This window comes from Leopardus geoffroyi, chromosome B3 (genome assembly GCF_018350155.1).
Source record: "Leopardus geoffroyi isolate Oge1 chromosome B3, O.geoffroyi_Oge1_pat1.0, whole genome shotgun sequence".
Lineage (NCBI taxonomy): Eukaryota > Metazoa > Chordata > Mammalia > Carnivora > Felidae > Leopardus > Leopardus geoffroyi.
The window spans coordinates 51,861,080-51,878,396 of NC_059337.1; the positions used below are offsets into that span (position 1 = coordinate 51,861,080).

The 17,317-nt window shown below is 37.0% G+C and overlaps 1 protein-coding gene across 8 annotated transcripts in view; it reads left to right on the plus strand.

Annotated features, from left to right (window-relative positions):
* The window catches only part of FAM214A (family with sequence similarity 214 member A), a 116,723-nt gene that overhangs the window by 77,957 nt on the left and 21,449 nt on the right, over window positions 1–17,317 (plus strand). For 6 of the 8 annotated variants that reach the window (XR_006704692.1, XM_045449702.1, XM_045449703.1 and 3 more), the window contains 5 exons: window positions 9,156–9,340; window positions 10,254–10,456; window positions 10,731–10,856; window positions 12,436–14,284; window positions 16,657–16,776. Coding sequence is in view for 7 of the 8 variants with exons in the window: in XM_045449702.1 (XP_045305658.1) it covers window positions 9,156–9,340; window positions 10,254–10,456; window positions 10,731–10,856; window positions 12,436–14,284; window positions 16,657–16,776 (2,483 nt within the window). In the remaining variant the exon portion in view is untranslated. The remainder of the gene's footprint in view (window positions 1–9,155; window positions 9,341–10,253; window positions 10,457–10,730; window positions 10,857–12,435; window positions 14,285–16,656; window positions 16,777–17,317) is intronic. The other 2 variants (XM_045449704.1, XM_045449699.1) reach the window with 1 other exon arrangement.

Genomic DNA, 17,317 nt, shown 5'->3' on the forward strand with positions numbered 1-17,317 from the left:
CAGTGTATATAGAATTTAACCCGTTGAGATACATATCCATGAAATATTAAAAATATTATTATAAAGAAACGGATGGGTTGAGTTACCTATGGAACTGTTAATATAGTGCTTAGTTTTTCTTGAAGTGATGGTTGATTTGCACTGATCTATCCTTTCTTTTTTCATGTTCACATTTGTGGTAAGTGCCCCAAGTTTGAGCAAAGGTTGCCTGAAGTTAGCAGTACAGCCTGTTTATGGAACACAGTGAAACTTACCCATGTGGAGGTGAAATTCATGACCTTAGGACTGTGAGCCAGCACCCTGAAGTAACCATTCATAGCCTACATGGCTTACCTAAGTTCTGGGGAAGAGTATAATGTCAGTGAAAGATGAGTGTGGAAATGAGTTAGGAAAGGGCTCTTTTGTGAGGAAAAAAAAAGAGGGAATCAAGAAACTTTTCAGAAAGCTCAGAATTGTTGGAAAGGAGAAGAATCAGCCATGTTTAATAGATGAAAAAGAACAAGGAGTGGCACAAGCATGGAATAGGTCACAGTTTGGCTGGAACAGAGAGACTATGGGGGGAGAAGTAAAAGAGATGAAGAAGCAAAGGTGGAGAAAGTTAAGACTCCAAAGGTGGAGTCTAAAGCAGGGTCACCTCAGTGTGTATCCAGGATGCAGCATTCACATCAGAACCTGGCAGTGCACAGCCAAGTGTAGTGTGGTCCTGGCCCTAATGTCAGAGTTTACATTAAATCAGAGGGCAGTTAGGGAGCCAGTAAAACAAACAGAAAACTTAGAATGAAGAGGAATGTGATGAAATGGCTTTTCAGGAATATTAATTGCATTCAAGTGCAAAGTGAGTAAGAAGAGGCTTAAGAGTCCTAGACCATAGCTAGGAGACTGTTGTAGTAATTCAGGCATAAAATAGTAAGAGCCTAACTTAGGTTAACTGTCTTGAGGTCAAATCAGAGAAAAATTTTAAAGTAAGATTAGTAAGATTTAGTGGCTGGATTTCAGGACCATAAAGAGGGAGAATCTACCCTTGTCTCATAGACTTAGAAGGGAACTTCTTTTATTCTCATTTTGAGATTTGAAGACCATTTTGAATGATGATATTGTGTATTTAATGCTTATCTTGTTTTTATAGAAAGGGCTGTTGTAATACATGAATGGTCATTTTTCTCGGGACTCAGAAAGTAGACTTTTGTATTTATCATCTATACCCTTCAGAATAATTGACAATGTATGTCATATCTGCCTAGTCTTCCATCACTGTCTACTGAGATCACTATTGTCACTCATGGTCACCAGTGACTTGCTTATTGTCAAATCCAGTGGTCACATCTTTGTTTACATTTTATTAAACCTCACTGGTATTTGAAACCATTGGCTCTGCCCTTGAAACATTTTTTTTTCCTTGTGCTTCTGTGATACAAGATACTTGACAGCTCCTTTTGCTGGTTCATCATCCTCTCTCAGATCACTACTTGGTGGAGTGCCTCCAGGCTCTGTCATGAGTTCCCAACATATTCCTTTAGGTAGCTCTTGATTGTGAATACTCTCCAATTGCCAATGATTCCCTAAACTATATCCCTAACCCTGGACAACTACAGTAGCCTCCTAACTAGTATACCTATTTTGGTTTTTATTCCTATTATCAACATAGCAGCCAAGGTGATCACTTTAAGATGTAAAGCAGGGTTGCCTGGATGTCTCAGTCAGTTAAGTTTACACCTCTTGACTTCAGCTCTGTCACCTCTGTGCTGACAGTACGGAGCCTGCCAGGGATTCTCTTTCTCTCTCTCTCTCTCTCTCTCTCTCTCTCTCTCTCTCTCTCTCTGCCCCTCCCCTGCTTGCACATTAGCTCTATCACTCTCAAAAATAAAAGTTTTTTTTAAAAAAGTAAATCAGATCAAGGGGCGCCTGGGTGGCGCAGTCGGTTAAGCGTCCGACTTCAGCCAGGTCACGATCTCGCGGTCTGTGAGTTCGAGCCCCGCGTCAGGCTCTGGGCTGATGGCTCAGAGCCTGGAGCCTGTTTCCGATTCTGTGTCTCCCTCTCTTTCTGCCCCTCCCCCGTTCATGCTCTGTCTCTCTCTGTCCCAAAAATAAATAAACGTTGAAAAAAAAAAAAAAAAAAAAAAAGTAAATCAGATCAAGCCATTTCTCTAATTAAAACCTCCAAAGGCTTCTCATTGAATTTATGACAAAATTTCAACTCTTTCCTCGAGAGCTTCAAAATCATCCTGTATAATCTAGTCCCTCACCACCATTCTGATCTTCATCTTCCTTTTCTTCTTGCTGCCTTTCCAGACTCACTTACCTGGGACATTACCCATTCATTCTCACCTTAGACCCTTTGCTCAGAATGCTCTTTCCCCTAATTTCTGAATAGCTAGCTCCTTGCTCAGTTCTCAGCTTAAATGTTGCCTACTCAGAAAAAGCCTTCTCTGAACACTTGATATAAAACATTCACATAAGCATTCTCATTTCACTCTTTTTACACTTACAGCATAGCACTTCACACCATCTGATATTTGTCTTTAAAAAAATTTTTTTAATGTTTATTTTATTTTGAGAGAGAGAGAGGGAGACAGTGTATGAGTGGGGGAAGGGCAGAGAGAAGGAGACACAGAATCCAAAGTAGGCTCCAGGCTCTGAACTGTCAGCCCAGAGCCTGATGCGGGTCTCAACCCCAAGAACCATGAGATCATGACCTGAGCTGAAGGTGGAGGCTTAACTGAGCCACCCAGGTACCCCACTATCTGCTATTTTTCTTATTAATTTGTTCTTGTTTTTCTCCAACACCACTAGAATATAAGCTCCAAGTCCCAGTGTTTAGGAAAGTGCCTGGCACACAGGAGGTATATAATAGTACGTATATAATAAATAATTGTTGAATAAATGGAGTCTTAATACCAATATACTGGTTATGTCAACAGAGAATCCAGTTCTTTGAGCATAATCTTTTCCACTAATTCTTTTTTTTTTTTTTAATTTATTTTTTCAACGTTTATTTATTTTTGGGACAGAGAGAGACAGAGCATGAACGGGGGAGGGGCAGAGAGAGAGGGAGACACAGAATCGGAAACAGGCTCCAGGCTCTGAGCCATCAGCCCAGAGCCCGACGCGGGGCTCGAACTCACAGACCGCGAGATCGTGACCTGGCTGAAGTCGGACGCTTAACCGACTGCGCCACCCAGGCGCCCCTCTTTTCCACTAATTCTTAACACCCATTCTCAGTTCCCTACATATATGTTTCTCATATTGTTAGTATAAGACTCTAGATCTCACTTAATTTTTTAAATTTTATTTTTAAAAAGCAAAAAAAAAGCATTTTAAACTGCTAAGTTATTTCAACCTATGCTGTTACCTGTGTTTGTCTTCACGAATTCCTATATTAAATACCTAAACTACAGCCTACTAAGTAGGAGTTCTATAAGACAGTGACTAAAATGTATGACACTAGGTAATGTTTTTATTTACATGTTATTTTTCAATTAAAAGGCCTTATCATTTATCTAATACCAATCAGAGAACAGTAGTTTATTTAAAATTTAGTTTATGTGTTTGTATGTTAGCTTTATGAAAGGGCTGATCATATTTTATTATATATACATCTTTCTGTGTACATGGCACATGTGATTGTGGCACAAACACATGATCATAACACTCTTTCTTTTGAAACACTATGTTTTCACTTTCAAGATATTTTATAGATATCTTTCCTTGTCAAAAGTAGATCTATATCATTATTTTAGATATAACTATACCACAGTATATCAACCAGTCCTGTATTATTGGACATTTAGGTTTATTCCATTTTTTAAATTGGTATAAACATTTAAATAAATATCCTTTAATATTCAGCTCAGTGTATGTGTTATTTTATAGAAAGAGGATTTTGATTCATATTACCAGATTGTCTTTTATGAAGTTGAAAGGACCTTATTGTTAGAGAAACATTTTTTTTTTTTTTTAGCAACCCCCAGGTTATTCTCCTGCTTGTCTTGTCATTGTCTTCCATGTCATTAGAAGTGTGGAATTTTCTGCTACCTTGCCAGGCTTTAGAAGTAAAGTGAACCTTGAAGAGGGCACTTGTTGGGATGAGCACTGGGTGTTGTATGGAAGCCAATTTGACAATAAACTATATTTAAAATAAATTAAAAATACTAAAAAAAAAAAAAAAAAAGTAAACTGAACCGCATATCTAGCAGCCCAGTGATGGGTAAGACCTTCTTCTCTCATTCGTTTTACACAGAGCTTTGAAGAAGCTCTGAGCTTCTTGGGAGTTTTTTCTGAATCACTATATGATGAGTACTGGTTCAGAGGGGCTCCTGGGGCTCCTAAGAAGGAGGTAGTGGTTCTGGCTTCTCTCCTAGGGTTTTTTCTGTGCTGCTTCTGAAGAACAGATTCATAGACTCTCAGGGTTGAAAGAACTCTTGCTACCACTTAACTAGCTGAATACCTTCAATCACACCCCTGAGATGTGTCTATCAGTCTGTCCTTGAATATCCCTGGTGATAAAGAATTTACTTCTACTGAGAGTTAGAAATCCATTTTATCTGTGGATCACTCTGATCAGAGTTTTCCCAGTTACCAAATTGTTTACCTCTTTTATTAAACAGAACAGATGGGGAACTGTATAAGAAATAGCTAAACTCCACAGCCAGAAGTGCATGCTACTACAAAAGCAGCCAGTCTGGTCATGGCTCTCAGTCAAACTGGTGTAAACCCAATCCTCATTGAGGTCTTGGAGGTAGAGGGATTCTAGAACTATGTTTTGATTCATTAATCTCCAGTCTCCAAAGATCTGTCCTTCATAGCCTGTGAAAACTTGTAACATCCTTTGTTTGCTTCAATGCTATGCTTTATATCAAATAATTTATTTCTTCTAAAATATGTAACTACTAGGTAGGATTAACAGTCCATATTTGTCTAGATATGAAACACCTTTTGTTTTTATAAAGGTACATTGTTTTCAGAGGCCCTAAAATCATAACTTACTTCTAGAATAAGCTCAAAATATCAAGTTTTATTGAGTGAATTTTCTTTAGCATGACATAGTTCTCAGTTATTGTTCGTATTCCTTATGGTAGTCTCTGCTGTCTGGTGTTTTAGAGGTTGACATTATCAAAATTTTAACTATGTAACTTTTCTAATGGCCACTGTGATTTAGTATTCTCATTTCTTAAAATTCAGACATCCTTACATTTTTCCTGACAGTTCCTAAAGGTTGTCATCATAAAGTCACATGCATTTAGGTAGTATTTTATTTTTCATAATGCTACAGTATAATCCATGCTATTCCTTGCAGTTCTGTTTTGTTTTGTTTTGTTTTTAATATGTGTTTTTGGGAGAGTACAGTGGAGGAGGGGCAGAGAGAGGGGACAGAGGATCCAAAGTGGGCTCTGCTGATAGGCTGACAGCAGTGCTGAGTGACAGCGGGGCTCGAACTCACTAACTGCAAGATCATGACCTGAGCCAAAGTCAGATGCTCAACCAACTGAGCCACCTAGGTGTCCTGTAATTTTTATGTAATGGCTACATAGATAACTAATATATAACTACTGTCATCTCTAATCTTTGTTTTAAGTTTTTCATTTAAAAATTTAACACTCTGGGGGTGCCTGGATGGCTTAGTCACTTGAGCATCTAACTCTTGATTTCGGCTTAGGTCATGATCTCATGGTTTGTGAGTTCGAGCCCCACATTGAGCTCTACACTGACAGCACTAAACCTGCTTGGGGCTCTCTCCCTTTCTTGCTGCCCCTCTCTTAAAATAAATAAATAAACTTTAAAAAAAGTTATTTTTGTAATAGTTTAGTTTTTATCACTTTAAACTTGATAATTCCTGGTGTGTAAGCCATTATTTGCTAGGGCTTTAGAGATAAATTATAGGGGCGCCTGGGTGGCGCAGTCGGCTGAGCGTCCGACTTCAGCCAGGTCACGATCTCGCGGTCCGTGAGTTCGAGCCCCGCATCGGGCTCTGGGCTGATGGCTCAGAGCCTGGAGCCTGTTTCCGATTCTGTGTCTCCCTCTCTCTCTGCCCCTCCCCCGTTCATGCTCTGTCTCTCTCTGTCCCAAAAATAAATAAACGTTGGAAAAAAAAAAAATAAAAATAAAAATAAAAATAAAAAAAAAAATAGAGATAAATTATAGTTTTGCAGGCATAAGGATAACACTGTCATTCTCCCCACTCTTTCTGCCCTTCCCCCTTTCTTAATCTGACCTTGTAGGTTTTTTCTCAAGTATAGATTTTTTTTTTTTTTTTTTTAAGTAGTAGCACATAAATGTAAGACTTATTGCTTAGGCTGTGGATCATCCTTGGTACTCACATGGAGTAGCTGACATCTTGGCATCATTCAGCATTCCAAAGATTAGGAGCCACTGCTCTGTCACAATTCTTAGTTTTCCAGGATTACCTGACAAACTCAGGGAAAAGAACAGGATGAGCCCAGAGAAATATCTCAGGAGCTGAAATCATGCCATGTAGCCCATGGCAAGCCTGAGGTAGCTTTGAAAACCCACAGAACCACCAGAGAAAGGGATTGAATGGAATCCTTTTTACATCTTTTGATTCCCCGTGAAGGACACCAGGATTTAACTCAGTGAATCTCAAGGGACTACAGGAAACCTTTGATTTATAATCTAATTGATTTCTAGAGGAAAGTGGAAAGTTGAGATCACTCTCTTGTTTTTCTTGTCACATTATTATAAACTAGGGTTCTATCCCTGGAAACTACAGATCTTCCCTGACTTACAGCGGGGTTACATCCTGATAAGACATTTTCAGCTTATGATAGGTTTAAGTGAAAAATGCATTTAACATTCAAACCTAGCAAATGTCATAGCTTAGCCAAGCCTGCCTTGAACGTGCTTAGAACACTTACATTAGACTACAGATGGGCAAAATCATCTAACACAAAGCCTATTTTATAATAAAGTGTTGAATATGCCTGTAATTTATTGAACACTATACTGGAAATGAGAGAAAGAGAATGGTTGTGTTGGTACAGATGGTTGTAAGTGTATTGGTGGTTTGCCCTCTCCATCATGTGGCAGACTGGGCCCTGGAGCTCACTGCAGCTATGCAGCGTCACGAGAGGACCCTACCATATTGCTGGTCTGGGACCAGATCAAAAGCCAAATCACTTTCACACCATCGTCAAGTCAAAAAATAGTAAGCTGATGAGGGGCTGTCTGTTCCAATATGTATTATTAATATATATGTTGCATATTATTATTTTACTTATATTTTTATAAACATATACTAAAGTATGTAATAACAGTTTTTATAGCTGCAATGAAAGACATGAGGTAGTAGTGGTTAAGGAACCAGATTCTGGAGCCAGACTGTAGATTCAAATTCGAACTTCATTCTTTACTGGCTGGGTAATCTTGGGCGAGTTACTTAACATCTCTATGCTTCAGTTATCTTTAAAATGGTAGTAACAGTTTCCGCCTAATAGAGCTGCTCTGAGGATAGAATGAATCAATGTGTAGAAAGTACTTAGAACTGGCAATGTCTGACATTGTTAGTAAGTGTTCACTGTTATTTTATATGTTGCACATGGTCATTTTAGGGAATATTTTCTGAATGGTCTTAAAATACCAACTCAATAAAGTTGTCTTTGAAGGCTGCTGCTTTTCCAGATAAGCCTTCCTGATGCTAGAAATGGGCATTCTTCATCATTTCCTTCAAGGCTATTCATAATCTGGCTCCAGTCCTTTCTTTTGCATGCTTTCTCTATACAGATTCTCTACTCAAGTTGCACTTTCTCTCTCCTGGTTCTGCTCAATGCCTACCTCCTTTAAAAAAAAAATGTTTTCAGTATAGTTGTCCCACAATGTTACATTAGTTTCCTGTGTACAACATAATGATTCAGATTTTCTATGCTGTACTCATAAGTGTAGCTACCATCTATCACTAAACGCTATTAGAATATCATTGACTATATTCCCTATGCTGTGCCTTTTATTCCCTTGACTTATTTATTCCATAACTGAAAGCCTGTATTTCCCACTCTCCTTCACAAATTTTGCCCATCTCCCAGCCCCCTTGCCTCTGACAACCACCAATTTGTTCTTTGTATTTATAGGTCTGACTCTTTTTGTGTATTTCAATGCCTACCTCTTTTGCAAAATTTTACCACTGTTATCTGAAAAACGTTGGAATGTATTAAATGCTGTAGTGTTCTATTTGTTTTGAAGATGATTTATGAATCACGAACCCTTTGAGACTAGGGTCTATGCCATAGTACAATTCTGTATCCCCTGTCACTTAATACAGCGTAGCAAGTACTTAAAGTATGTGTTATTTAATTGGATTGCACAACAAATTGAATTTGTGTGTGTACATTTGCACGAGTGTTCAACTCATGTAACAGGTTAACACTTTTGAAACTTAACTGTTTCACAAACTTGGAGCACTTGCGAGAAATTTAAAAATTACTACAAATAAGTGAGAACACCTGCATATCAAATTGTTTGGAACTGCATAGTAACAATAACAACAAAATTCACACTTTATATATTGTAATTTGGGCCTGCATCTGCTGCTGGATAATTATAACATTTCTCCTTTTGAAACTACTAATACTGTAAGGCATAGGCAGAGAAAGACTCCAGAGCTCTGAATGTCCACAGCACAGATGGGTTGTAAGAATAAGGAACTAGATAAGAAAGGGACAAAGGAGAGAAAGGGAGAAACATGTATTTGAATTTGCATCCTTAATATTTAATAATAGTAATAAAACAGCTAAAAAATATGACATAATAAGACCTTTTAACCTTTTGGTTATTGGTGAAATTTTGGGTATAAAAACTGTTGCACTTGACATCTGAAAAATATAAGATATCTAAATATCTATAGGATTATAAATTTATTCCTAAATCTTAGACATTTTAACTGAAATTGACATAAAAATAATTTTATGCTATAATTTCAACCATCTTTGTCTTAACTGAAATTTGGAATTATCCATTCTCTCCTTACCTTGTATACCTTGTGAATCAAGAGTTTACTGTATTTTAATTGCCTGATTTTTACCCCCCTTTCACTCTTTGTTACTGAATATACTTGAATATAGATTGTGACATTAGGTATTTTAGGTGTAAACGGTGAGTTCTTAACAAGAATACATTAAATTAGAGACTCATTTTTTTTTTTTAACCAGATACTCTAGATGAATATTTTGAATATGATGCAGAGGAGTTCTTGGTCTCTTTGGCCTTGTTAATAACAGAAGGACGAACACCTGAATGTTCTGTAAAAGGTCGCACAGAAAGTTTCCATTGCCCTCCAGCACAGTCCTGTTACCCAGTAACTTCCAAACATGAATGTAGTGACAAGCTGGCTCAGGTGAGAATTGTGTATTGAGTATATTTTCTTTTTCTTTCATATAAACTAGTTTAAATTCTGTGATCACTTTTGTTACATGACAATTAAAATGTTCACACTTAAGTTTAAAATCACTTATAACTACAATAAAAAAAATCCTAATCTTGGACCATAGCTAATACCCCTAACTCATAAGCGATGCTCTTAAAGTCACAGTAGGTACCTTTGCAGATCAGCATGCAGGGTGACAGCCAAAATCATACCTGCCTTCTTACTCGCCAGATTTAAGATAATTGTTGCTATTGATCTTGTGTTTATTTGGTAGAATTATTTTCATGATTATTTTCTTCAGATTAACCAATTTCCCTTTTATATTCCTTTCTTTTTTCCTACGGGAGGATACTTTTTGCTATCATAGTAGTATTTTTATATAATGTTAAAAATAGTTATTTTGATAGGTACTGTATAATTTGCTATAGGGATTTTCCCAACAGTTTCTTAAATGTAGTCCAAAATTTTACATTTTTAAAATCTTGTCTATTTTGAGCATTTAATGAAAATGAGATTTTAATATTTTGGTTTTTACTTAGAATGAATCTTTATTTTGTAACAATGACATAGTTAACAAACTAGGCTAGGCCACCTCAAGGCCTGTCAGACGTGGTGTATGACAGTTATTTTTCCACAAAATAGAGCAGAAATATCCCCCTCCCCAAAAACTTTGCATCATAAATGTTCAGTACTAATCCTTGTACTCTAGAACTCACTAGTGTTAATCCACTATTTAATGAGGAAATCTAAATAAGCCTAAGCAAAGATCTACAGTTGACTCATTTCTCATATAGGTGTCTATTTTACAATTATAATTTTAAACTGTAAATATAAAATGCCTTGGGTTATTGAGGTATTTCGCTTACATTCATTTTCTCTTAAGTGTCGCCAAGCCAGAAGAACTAGGTCTGAGGTCTTACTGTTGTGGAAGAATAACCTTCCAATCATGGTGGAAGTGATGTTACTCCCAGATTGCTGCTACAGTGATGATGGGCCCACCACAGATGGAATTGATCTCAATGATCCTGCAATTAAGCAAGATGCATTATTATTAGAAAGATGGATATTGGAGCCAGTTCCTCGACAGTAAGTTGTTGAACTGAGTTTCAAGTTGTTCTTGCTAAATCAGGTTTTCCATTGCTTCTATAAATTATTTTAGTAATGTATCATGTCTTTGACTCTAATGATGTAGTAAAATTTAGACATTTAGTTCTTCTGTGACTTCAAGTGACACTAGTAAATGCACTTCGATACTCTTGAAAGCACATACCCAGAATATATTTATTTTAGCTTCTGTATTTCTAAAGTTCAATCATTTTGTACTTGCTGACATTTAAATGATACTTTTTACTTCCCTTAGGAGTGGCGATCGATTTATTGAAGAGAAGACTCTTCTATTGGCTGTCCGCTCATTTGTGTTTTTTTCTCAATTAAGTGCTTGGCTGAGTGTTTCCCATGGTGCTATTCCACGAAATATTCTTTACAGGTATGTCTTGAGCAAAATAAGGACAGTGTGTATTTAACCTTGTTGGTTAGCTACTGAATGATATTTTACCTTTTAAGCAGTTTATTTCCTTCATTTCTAAATGTAAGTGGATAAAATTTACTGAAGATTTTCTCAAAACAAGTTAGAGAATTTAAATGCGAATCAGTATGAATTTTACTTAATTTCTTTTTTATTTTTTTAATGTTTGTTACTTTTGAGAGAGAGGGAGACAAAGAATCAGAAACAGTCTCCAGCTCTGAGCTGTCAGCACACAGCCCAACGTGGGGTTTGAACTCCCAAGCGGTGATATCGTGACCTGAGCCGAAGTCAGATACTTAACCAACTGAGCCACCCAGGCACCTCCGGCATAGAATGGTTTTCAGAGAGCTTTTTAGCTTTAAAGAACCCCCAATGGGCTTATGTATAAAAACTTTCTGGGCTACCGAATTTCCATAATGGTAGACTTATTTAATTTTTGCATCTTGAAAACTATAAATTTACAGGCTGCTGACCAAGTGTCTAATTGTTTCTTTAGGCAGTTGGCCCTGAGATTGAGTATCTCTTAATCACCTTGTACAACAGAATTAGCTAAATCCATTTATTTAGAGTAAACGCCATTTTTTTTTGTTTTAAGAAATAATTCTAAAAATTTTTTTTTTTCAACGTTTATTTATTTTTGGGACAGAGAGAGACAGAGCATGAACGGGGGAGGGGCAGAGAGAGAGGGAGACACAGAATCGGAAACAGGCTCCAGGCTCTGAGCCATCAGCCCAGAGCCCGATGCGGGGCTCGAACTCACAGACCGCGAGATCGTGACCTGGCTGAAGTCAGACGCTTAACCGACTGCGCCACCCAGGCGCCCCTGAAATAATTCTAAATTATAGTATTCTTGAGCTTTAATGCCTAAGTAGTCTAGTGTTCATAAAAAGATCATCTCTAGGCTCTTTCCATAATGTCCATCAACTGATGAATGGATAAAGAAATTGTGATTTATATACACAATGGAATACTACGTGGCAGTGAGAAAGAATGAAATATGGCCTTTTGTAGCAATGTGGATGGAACTGGAGGGTGTTATGCTAAGTGAAGTAAGTCATACAGAGAAAGACAGATACCATATGTGTTCGCTCTTATGTGGATCCTGAGAGACTGAACAGAAGACCGTTTGGGAGGGGAAGGAAAAAAAAAAAAAAAAGATTAGAGAGGGAGGGAGCCAAAACATAAGAGACTCTTAAAAACTGAGAACAAACTGAGGGTTGATGGGGGTGGGAGGGCGGGGAGCGTGGGTGACGGGTATTGAGGAGGGCACCTGTTGAGATGAGCACTGGCTGTTGTATGGAAACCAATTTGACAATAAATTTCATATAAAAAAATCATCTCTATTCTAAGCATAAACTATTGTGCTTTTTATGTTGGTTTTATCAGAATGACATGCATGGTAAAGTAGCTGAAAGTAAACCCTTAATAGTAATTAATGCAAATAAAGATAAGTATGTAACTGTTGGAAATTTTTTATAATATATGATAACGTTATAAGCATTACAATGCATTGATTCTGTATATTTCTATATGATTCTAGAATCAGTGCTGCTGATGTAGACCTGCAGTGGAATTTTTCACAGACCCCGATTGAACACGTGTTTCCTGTTCCTAATGTTTCTCACAATGTGGCCTTGAAAGTCAGCGTTCAGTCCTTGCCCAGACAATCTAATTATCCAGTTTTGACCTGTAGTATTCACACTAATATTGGCCTTTATGAGAAAAGAATTCAAGAACATGAACTTAAAGTCCATCAGCACCGCAATTCTAGTGAAGTAGAACAATGTAGTACAAATAGTTCACAGCGTCTGTGTAGCAAACAATCTTGGACCATGGCACCTGAAAGCATATTGCATGCAAAAAATGGCACAACTCCAGAATATACTGCAGCTGTCAAAAATGTCAAACTGTATCCAGGCACTGGCAGTAAATCTGACTATGGAACACGTCAAGCCAATATTCTGGGCTTCAGTGGTAAAGGAGATAAAAAGTCACATGAAACACCAGTGAGAACTTTAAAATCGTTTTCAGTGATTGATTCCAGGGTCTCTAGCCACCAGAGTTCCTGGCAGTCAGTTGGTGAGACTAATCCTTTAATAGGCTCTTTAATTCAGGAGCGACAAGAAGTTATTGCAAGAATTGCTCAGCATTTGATTCATTGTGATCCAAGCACTTCCCCTGTTTCTGGACATCCATTTAATATGCAAGAGTCTAGTTCACTTAATTCAAAACTTTTCCGGGTTTCAAAAGAAAATGAAAATGTGAGAAAATGTAAAGAAACTTTCTCCATTTCCTTTGGTAGTCCTGAGCTTACCTCCTCAGAAGACACCAGTGAGGGAAAAATTCAAGTAAAACCAGATACTCCTCGAAGTGAAGCTGGCAGTTCCAATGGTCTTTATTCTCGTCAGTCTGTTAGTGAGACAAATCCTTTGATCGGCTCTTTACTCCAGGAGCGACAAGATGTTATTGCAAGGATTGCTCAACACTTGGAGCATATTGATCCAACTGCATCACATATACCCCGGCAGTCATTCAACATGCATGACTCCAATTCGGTTCCTTCGAAAGTATTTAGGAGTACATATGAAGACAACAATTTGTGGAAGAAAAACAAGGATGTTACCTCTGTTTCCATTTCCAATACAAAAATTTCCTTGTTAGAAGACAGCAGCGAAGGGGAAAACTTAATACCCAATAAATCATTTAGTTATTTTAAATGTAATGGTAAAGTCGAATCCTCTTTGAAACCTCAAATAAGAAGAAATCTGTATCAGGACAATCCTAGTGAAACCATCCAAAATACTTTTCAAGAGACACAGAACAAAGCCACTAGTTTATTGACTCCCTCAAATATGCCTCACTGCAAAAAAAATAACTTAGATTTGACAGTCAGATTGGAAAATACACTTTCTGAGTGTCAATTTAAGGAGCAAGAAATTAGCAATGAAACTGATAAAAAGTATTCAAATTGCAACAGTATTGACAAACAGATTTGCACAGATAAGTATAAGGAAAAAAGAATAAAAAATGAAAATTCTAATCCAGAATATTTTAAGAATCATGAATTTGATAATTCCAAAAAAGATGACTCAAAAATAAAAGCTACTATGTTGGAAATGTCTGAATATTTGAACAAACATGAAAACAAGTGCTCAAATAAAGACTCAGAAAGGCCTAAGACATGTGAGCAAAATACTCAACTTAATAGTATAGAAAATTATCTCAATAAAGATAATGAAGTTCGCAAATGCAAAAAGCCAGACCTATTAAAAATTGAACAGGATAAGAAAGAAGAGATAATTGATGAAAAATCTCAAAACTGTTCTCAGAGAAAGAAAGTAAAAGACTGTTTGTCTACATGTGAACGACTGAAAAATACAGAGGTGTTGGTAGGTAACATCTAATATTTCAAATATAATTCTCAAACATTTATCATGGTTTCAATTTTGTTTACAGAAGATCTAGTTATAAAGGCCTAAGGTGCCCATTAATTATAGTAAATACAGTCAGTTCTAATAAACCTGCTACAAAACTAGTATTAACATCCTTGGAAAATAACCTACTTACTTAAGAGCAAATGCTAGGTGAATTCTTCCCATTGCCCTTTTTTGGTTATTTCAACACTAGACAATTGCTGGAGGGTAATTAGGAGTCAGAAATGAAACTCACATCAGCTTAATGTATCATTTGTTAGTAGCTCTGGCCTAATACAGTGCACCCGTTGTAATGCCACTGCTCAGCTAGGGATTTTAGGAATATCTATAGAGAAGTCACGAGGCTGTTTGTTGGTTAGAATGCCTGGGTTCCTGTCCTGACTTCACAATTTTGACCTTAAGTCACTTAACTTCTAAAAACCTTAGTTTCCTCAGTTCTAAAATAAGAATGATAAATCTCTTTTGCCTATCTCAGAGTTGTGACAATCATATAATAGATTTTAAGAAATTTTGTGAATCTTTAATGTACTATATAAATAAAAGATACTTATTTACATTTTATTTAACTTTCTACCAAACCATTTTTTAGCTTTAGAAAATTATTACTAGGCAGAGAGAGGAACACAGAGAATCCAAAGCAGGAACCCAAGCCATTAGTGCAGAGCAGGATATGGGGCTCAAACCCACAAACCAGAGATCATGACCTGAGCCGAAGTCTGACGTTTAACCAACTGAGCCACCCAGGTGCCCCTGGAAAAGTACTTTTTAACTGTCTTGACCTAAATCTGAATGTTAGTTTATCTTCTTTATCAGTAAAATTAGTTCTGCTGGACATAAGAGTTTTAATAATTGTACCATGTTTCCAATTTCTGTTTTTCAATAGAATATCTAACATGGATTGTATCAAATGGTAGTTTGCAATTTTCTAAAACTATAATTGTCACAAAAACAGTTAGCTTTTCATGATCCTTTCTGGTACCTAAAAGGAAAACTTAATTTGGCCACTGTATTTTTCAAGCTACTAATATTCGGTTTTTCATGCTCTTGTTTTACATATAATCATACAATATTTACTAAGTGCCCAGACACTCTTCTGAATATTTTACACATATTGGCATACTTAATCCTTCCACTAAACTATGAGAGTAAACTAGAGCAAACTCCAGTTTACAAATGAGGACCCTAGGACTGGAGAGCTTAAGTAACTTGCCCAAGGTCTTACAAAGCTAGTAAGTGGCAGAGCCAGGACCCAAATTAGACTTTTTTGATTTTTATGTGTTGCTATGAATTTCTAGTGTTTGGGTTTAAACTTGCCTAAATTCTTTTTTTTTTTTTTTTTTAATTTTTTTTTTTCAACGTTTATTTATTTTTGGGACAGAGAGAGACAGAGCATGAACGGGGGAGGGGCAGAGAGAGAGGGAGACACAGAATCGGAAACAGGCTCCAGGCTCTGAGCTGTCAGCACAGAGCCCAACGCGGGGCTCGAACTCACGGACCGCGAGATTGTGACCTGGCTGAAGTCAGACGCTTAACCGACTGCGCCACCCAGGCGCCCCTAAACTTGCCTAAATTCTTAAGAAATAGCTTGTTTCTGTATCACATCAAGAACATGGTACTGCAACTGCATTAGATATATTTTTAAATTCACATTTATTGTATTTCTGTGTCGTGCTCTACCAACTTACATGCTTTGAGAACGACTCTTTTTTAAAAAAAATTTTTTTTTAACGTTTTATTTATTTTTGAGACAGAGACAGAGCATGAACGGGGGAGGGGCAGAGAGAGAGAGGGAGACACAGAATCGGAAGCAGGCTCCAGGCTCTGAGCCATCAGCCCAGAGCCCGACGCGGGGCTTGAACTCACGGACCGCGAGATCGTGACCTGAGCTGAAGTCGGACGCTTAACCGACTGAGCCACCCAGGCGCCCCGAGAACCACTCTTAATATTAACATAGTTTTATATTTTAGAATACTCTTTTTTCTACCTGTGAGTAGTTGTTTTTTCACAAATTAAAAGTATCAAATATTAGCTTACCAGATGTTAGGCTCTGAGTATTTATAAATATGAGCATATGTATAAGACGATTATATTTGGACATAGTTTCTTCAGAGTATTTGAGTTTATTCAGTACTTTAGAAAAAAACTCTTAGACGTTGTTTTATTAAAGTGTATGTGTGTGTGTGTGTGTGTGTGTGTGTGTGTGTGTGTGTGTAGATCTAGATCTGTAGATGATTAGCATTACCACCCAAGATGTAATATCTCAGTACATATTAGGGATAAGACCAAAATTACTTAAATGTTATCATTAAAATTAATTCTTTTCCTAGCAGAAGACTATACCACTGAAACATTCAAGTGTCTGGCGGAAACATAATTTTCATTCCTTAGATGGGACCTCAACCAGAGCTTTTCATCCTCGAACTGGATTGCCTCTTCTCTCAAGTCCTGTAAGGTTTCTTTCTCTTATTTCATATTAATACTTGGAAACATCTAAAATGTTTACAAATTATTTTATCTGAATTGTAATCGAAAAAAATTTAAATGCACTTTTTTATTAAAAAAATTTTTTTTAATGTTTTTTATTTTATTTTTGAGAGAGACAGAGACAGAGTGTGAGCTGGGGAGGGGCAGAGAGAGAGAGAGAGAGAGAGAGAGACAGACTCCAAAACAGGCTCCAGGCTTCGAGCTGTCACCACAGAGCCCGAGGCAGGGCTCGAACCCACAAACCTTGAGATCATGACCTGAGCTGAAGTCAGCTGCTTAACCAACTGAGCCACCCAGGCACCCGAAAAATGTAAATGCCTTTAAAAGGAATTTCCAGTTAGAAACCACTTTTTAATATATTTAATAGCTATGTGTTAATATGAGAAAAGACTAAAAATATGAAAAAAATTAGGATTATAAAATTTCTCTGAAATTCTTTTGTCTAATCTTTTAATTATTACTAAATATAAAGAAAATATTTAGTGTCAAGTGGGTTTGTATAAA